The sequence below is a fragment of the Enoplosus armatus genome, chromosome 6 (genome assembly GCF_043641665.1).
Source record: "Enoplosus armatus isolate fEnoArm2 chromosome 6, fEnoArm2.hap1, whole genome shotgun sequence".
Lineage (NCBI taxonomy): Eukaryota > Metazoa > Chordata > Actinopteri > Centrarchiformes > Enoplosidae > Enoplosus > Enoplosus armatus.
In genome coordinates this window covers 21,214,670-21,220,226 of record NC_092185.1, presented here as the reverse complement: position 1 = coordinate 21,220,226, position 5,557 = coordinate 21,214,670, and the positions used below count along the sequence as shown (strand labels likewise).

General features: G+C 41.9%; 2 protein-coding genes across 3 annotated transcripts; both read left to right on the top strand.

Annotated features, from left to right (window-relative positions):
- mt2 (metallothionein 2) lies at positions 1-940 on the top strand. Its single transcript, XM_070907371.1, has 3 exons — positions 1-146; positions 268-333; positions 716-940. Exons 1-3 carry the CDS (start codon positions 122-124, stop codon positions 805-807), a joined length of 183 nt encoding a protein of 60 aa, XP_070763472.1. The 5' UTR covers positions 1-121; the 3' UTR covers positions 808-940.
- Positions 941-1,410: 470 nt separating this feature from the next.
- steep1 (STING1 ER exit protein 1) lies at positions 1,411-2,544 on the top strand. Of its 2 annotated transcripts, XM_070907598.1 has the most exons (2): positions 1,411-1,852; positions 1,895-2,544. In XM_070907598.1, exons 1-2 carry the CDS (start codon positions 1,610-1,612, stop codon positions 2,285-2,287), a joined length of 636 nt encoding a protein of 211 aa, XP_070763699.1. In that variant the 5' UTR covers positions 1,411-1,609; the 3' UTR covers positions 2,288-2,544. The 2 variants fall into 2 exon arrangements, with proteins under 2 accessions (XP_070763699.1, XP_070763697.1); XM_070907596.1 differs by having other exon boundaries at positions 1,415-2,544.
- Positions 2,545-5,557: the final 3,013 nt, after the last annotated feature.

Below are 5,557 nucleotides of genomic sequence, written 5' to 3'. Positions count from 1 at the left end.
TGTTGTTCCCAGGACGGTATAAAAAGGCCGCCCCTTCACTGATAGCCACAACACTGACTCGTCTGAGCCTAAACATACGAGACCAAACCTTCACACGAAGACCTACGACATCGACTGAGCAATGGACCCTTGTGACTGCTCCAAGAGTAAGTGTTCTCTGTTAACTGTTATGGCTGGTCTTAAAATATCTCATGTTTTAGTATTTTATTGGACTATTCATCATTAGCGGACAATATGACGCTGACCTGGCTTGACTTTGTTGTCCAGGTGGAACCTGCAACTGCGGAGGATCCTGCACTTGCACAAACTGCTCCTGCACCACCTGCAAGAAGAGTAAGTCAAATAACATCCTTACACCGATAACATGTCGAGAGTAATTGTTTTTTTCCTTTCCCCTCCTAGTCCTCAATTTTATCTCAAGAGCACTGTCAATGGTAGCCTACTAGCGTTATAGTAGTTGTTTTAGTAGAGTGTGTGTGTGTGTGTGTGTGTATCTAAAATCACTAGTCACTAGCAAACAGCTCCCAGGTGGCTCTAATATTTAATTAGCTGCAACAGAAAATGTGTAAATTCCAATTCACTCCACCAAGATGACCAATGTGTGCCTAATGGATGCTTTACAGTGTCTAGATATCAGTGTCCTGCGATGTGGGGTGGCAGAATTTATATATATTTGCCTACTACTGTTACTTACCGTCTATTCGTGTTATTGCAGGCTGCTGCCCATGCTGCCCATCTGGCTGCAGCAAGTGCGCCTCTGGCTGCGTGTGCAAAGGGAAGACGTGCGACACCAGCTGCTGTCAGTGAGGAGCCTGCAACATCGGCACTGTTAACCTTGTGATGGCACCTGTGTGACGTACTGCAACTTAATTGCAAATGTCTTCAGGAAAATGTATAGTGTATTGTTTACTTAAATGTTGAAATAAAAGCCTTTCCTTAATGTGGATGTGTTGTCTTGGGTTTGGCTTAAAGATGTCAAAGCCTCGGTATGAAATGAGCTGAGGTGTTAAGGTGTGCTGCTGCAAGGACAATAACAAGGGGAAACTTGATTCACCAGGTGGCTGGTGAAGCTCAGACATGTTGTAGTGCTACACCCCACTCCCCCAAACACACAAAATTGTTACACGTGGTAGCAAGTTTTGGTGCAAACTTCTGGTCCAAATCAAAGACTTGTCAAACAATTTCAAGTCATGAGGTTTTACTTTAAGAGCCTGAAATATTTTCCAAGAATGTGCAAACAAGAAAAAACTTGCATTTGAAGAAAATATTTCTCAATCATCTTGTGACCCCTCAGATTTAATGGAATACATGGAAAATTATTTATTATTCATTGTTTGGGGGGGGGGGGGGGGGGGGGCGAGAATAAACCATATTCAGGTAGGAGGAGTGGCCGCAACAGGGTGGGTTTATTTTGAGCTGCGCCTCCGCGGAACGTTCAAATCACGCGGAACAAACGGGACTGGTTTCTGGTAGGAACAGTGACGTACACCGGAAGTGTTGCGTTGTTTCGGTGTTCAGAGAAAAGTTCTATCGTGTGTTCGTCGTCATGGCCTTTCAGCAGTAGCATTTTATTAGACGGTGCTGTTAGAAGACATTTAAGAGGCTAAACATGCCGAAGGTCGTGTCTAGGAGTGTTGTGTGCTCGGACACCAGAGACAGAGAGGAGTACGACGACGGAGAAAAGCCCCTTCATGTCTACTACTGCCTGTGCGGTCAGATGGTGTTGGTGTTGGACTGCCAGCTAGAGAAGCTGCCCATGAGGCCCCGGGACCGAGCCAGGGTGATCGACGGGGCCAAACATGCCCACAAGTTCTGCAACGTGGAGGTGGACGAAAACGCTTACATCAAGAGGGCCGAGGGTATCGAGAGGCAGTACCGCAAGAAGTGCGGCAAGTGCGGCCTGCTGCTCTTCTACCAGCACCAGGAGAAGAACAACCCAGCCACCTTCATCGTGGACGGAGCCGTGGTCAAATTCGGGCAGGGCTTCGGCAACACCAGCGTCTACAGCCAGAAGCAGCCGGAGGCTCCCAAGAAAGTCCGCGTGATGATGACCAAGCGGACCAAAGACATGGGCAAGTTCAGCTCTGTCACGGTTTCCACCATCGACGAGGAGGAGGAGGAGATCGAGGCCAGGGAGGTGGCGGACTCGTACGCCCAAAACGCCAAAGTGATCGAGAAGCAGCTGGAGAGGAAGGGCATGAGCAAGAGGAGGCTGCAGGAGCTGGCTGAGCTGGAGGCCAAGAAGGCGAAGATGAAGGGCACCCTTATTGATAATCAGTTCAAGTAGAAGAGTGTCACTGGGGGACGCACAGTGACACAAAGTTATCCTCCGTGATCTCTTGTATTATCTGGTATTGGCCAGGAGTTTGTCTGGGACAACACAGCACTCCAGGACACAGAGAGGACATTATTTGGACGTGTCAGTAGAGGACTGATGATTTGTGTAGGGGTTACATATGAACATGGTGATCTTGGGGTGAAGTTGTAAACCTTTTAAATTTGTTAAAAATGTTATTTTGTACAAAAATTAAAAGACCAAATGAACCAGTTTGGTATTTTTTCATTATAGCATTTGTTCTTGCTGCAGTTCAAGGTTGCTGATCTCAAATAATGGGTAGGTCTTGAAAATGTGTGTTGGTGCACACTTCTGAAGATGTCTTAAATATGACTCTGAATGATAGATTAGTCAATGAGACACTATTCTAAGGGGAGTTTGTAAGTTTACTAGAGCTGAGGTGATAAATAGATTTTCAGAAAAATAACAAGCAACAATTCTGATCAGATCAATAAATCATTTATCAAGAAAAAATAGCCAAATTTCTCCAGTTTCATCCTAAAATGTGAAGATTTGCAGTTTTCTAGATTGAATCTCTTTGTTTTTAGATTCCATTTAGCTGCTTCAGTTTCAGGGTTCTGGTGTTGTGCATGCTGGCTCACTGGAACACCTGAACAGAGCAGAGCCATTGTTAATGTCATTACACAGACAGTAGGTAGCGACAGCTGAATCTATGTTCTTTGTATATTTTGATATATTTTGTAGAGACATATTTTCTACTACGATCAGATGTGAAACCAAAAAAATTGTATGTTAATTTACTACCTTAAATTTTCACAACAGTTAACAATACAAAGATGGTTTAAAAAACCTTTTATATAATGTTTGTACTGTTTGATATTGAAATATTAGTCTTTATTATTTGTAACGATGTATACAGTACAGTTTGAGGTTTTCTGTGTCAGACAGTGATTCATCGAGAAGATAAGGAAATGTAGGTCAGCATCTAACTGGCAGGACAGACCCTTAATGTGGGTCACAAAAATACAGATCAAATTAGGAGAACAATGTGTTTTGTAGACTGGATCACAATTTGTATTTAGGGCGGCATATGTAGGCTTTTTTTTCTCCTGGTAAAGAAGAAAAGTTAAAGATGTTAAATAGTTATACACTAACTTACAGTAATCTTACTGTACATCACTGAGAAACACTAACATAAGTAGGTGATGGTCTAAAAATGTCAAAAACATTGAAAGCTAGTTCAGCTAAAAATATACATTTAAAATCCATGAGCACACTCTTAAAGGCCAAAGGGCCCTGAAAGTACAACCCTTTTCTCTGTCTTGAGATTTTAAATGGTCAAGACAGGAAAAAACTGTTGGAACTGAGAACATTAAAGATGGCTCAGTTCCATTTAAATGTCCAGTGACCAGTGAGTCATCATGCACAATACCAGTGCCCTGAAATGGAATGAAGCAATTAGTGATGTTATCAATCACGCCTGTGCTTTTGCTCCTACGATTTTCTATGCGATGTTTTTATCACCTATAAGGTTTTATTACAAGACAGTGAATTTAAGTTGGAAGGCATGTCGATCGACATTATTTAGTTCTTTTGGAGCAGACATAGATCTGCTGCTTCTGTTTCATTCATACAAATACTGAATTGGACATTTATAATTATTGTAACTTCCTGATGGTGCGGGGATATCCAAAGGCACAAGAGTAAGCTCATCATAGAGGCCCTGGACAGAGAGATCCAGTATTAGTCTTTAGGCTAAGATCTGTGTGTGTGTCATACAAGCATGACTGTGATACCCTGTGTTGTATAGCAGAGAAGACAATTGTACATATTGTATTATATAATGAAGTCGCTCTGGGAGTTTTTACTCCACATGACCAGACCTGTCCTACCAAAGCAACAGACTGTAGCCTGTAAGCAGCTGTTTATCAACCATCTGGGCGCCAGTAGTTTCTTCTGATGAGGCAAGAGCTAAAGTAAAAGACCAAAGGATGTCAGCGCTTTTTTAAATCCATGTCTGACATTGGCATGACGAGCTCTTTCTCCAGGTGGGGACCCACCAGAGAGTTGTTCAGCAAAGACACCAAGCCTAATGTAGTCTTTTGTTTTCAGGAGTGATGGAGTGAATGAAAAACAAGTCTAGAGTGGAAAGCAGTGTTTGATAAGGGCTGGATGGAAGAGTCATATACATTTTTCTTAAGTTAAATTGTTAAAACATTACCATCTTGTGGTAACAATGGCATCTTTTTAAAAGGATATTAGCCAGAATTTGCACGAGCATTTAGCTCAGTGATGTATTTTACATACCGAGTGTGCAGAGCTGTGTTGACACCAATTTTCCGCTGTTACATGAAACGGGAGGGGGATGAAAGAACATCAAGAGAGTGAAACCTTCTTCATATGTCACTGTTTGCACTCCCTTGACCCCAGTGTGTTTGGTGCTTCAGCCCGCACTCCATAAAGCTGTTATTTCACATGACCAAGTTAACCTCAATGGAGTAATGCAGTGTTGCTTCATATGCTGGCCCTGAACATTTAAAGGGTAAACAGTTCAACAATTTTTGGTAGTTGTGATGAGTTTACAATAAAAGATACAACTATTTAAACCGTTATTAAATTTACAACATGTTAGATTCCCTTGCAAAAAACAAAATGTGAATGTAAGTGGCTTTGAAAGTGTGTTTTTTCCTGCCTTTAGCCCAATGCATATTGTGCAGGTATAAAGGATGTTATGTTTCTCTCATGGACATTAAATATAAGTGTTTGCTTGTGCTTTTAGCCAAGCTGTAATTATTATTAAAGGTACAACCTATTTTACCTGAAAAAGTAGTATTGTAATAAAAGAACAAAATAAATGTATCATATTGGGCTCTCTGTGTACAAAAAACAAGAACAAAACCGGAAAACATGTCACCTCCTTTTCCCATTTACAACCTACCATCACATATCGCATTGACAATAAAAAGAAGAGTCTTGGAATTAAACAACATAAATGAGAAATGCTAACCTGGACTGTGTCTGCTGATTGACGTGATTTTTTAGCTTTAAGTCTGTTGTTAAGGTTACAGTTTGTCAGAGTCCTCCCGTCCAACTGGCAGAGCAGCGGGGTTTAGCCGCATCTTGACGAAAGCGAGCAAGTGAGATATCCGGCACGGACCGGGTATCGTCCAATCAGCATCGACTCCAGATCTGCCGGGTCAAATAATATACTTTCATGCATGCCGTCCTGCTGCTAAGCAAAATTGAATAAGAGTTAATAAC

Coding starts and splice junctions, on each gene's coding strand:
- mt2 (XM_070907371.1), top strand. CDS start 122: ATGGACCCTTGTGACTGCTCCAAGA. Junction 147..267: donor CCCTTGTGACTGCTCCAAGA/GTAAGTGTTCTC, acceptor TTTGTTGTCCAG/GTGGAACCTGCAACTGCGGA. Junction 334..715: donor CTGCACCACCTGCAAGAAGA/GTAAGTCAAATA, acceptor GTGTTATTGCAG/GCTGCTGCCCATGCTGCCCA.
- steep1 (XM_070907596.1), top strand. CDS start 1,610: ATGCCGAAGGTCGTGTCTAGGAGTGTTGTGTGCTCGGACACCAGAGAC.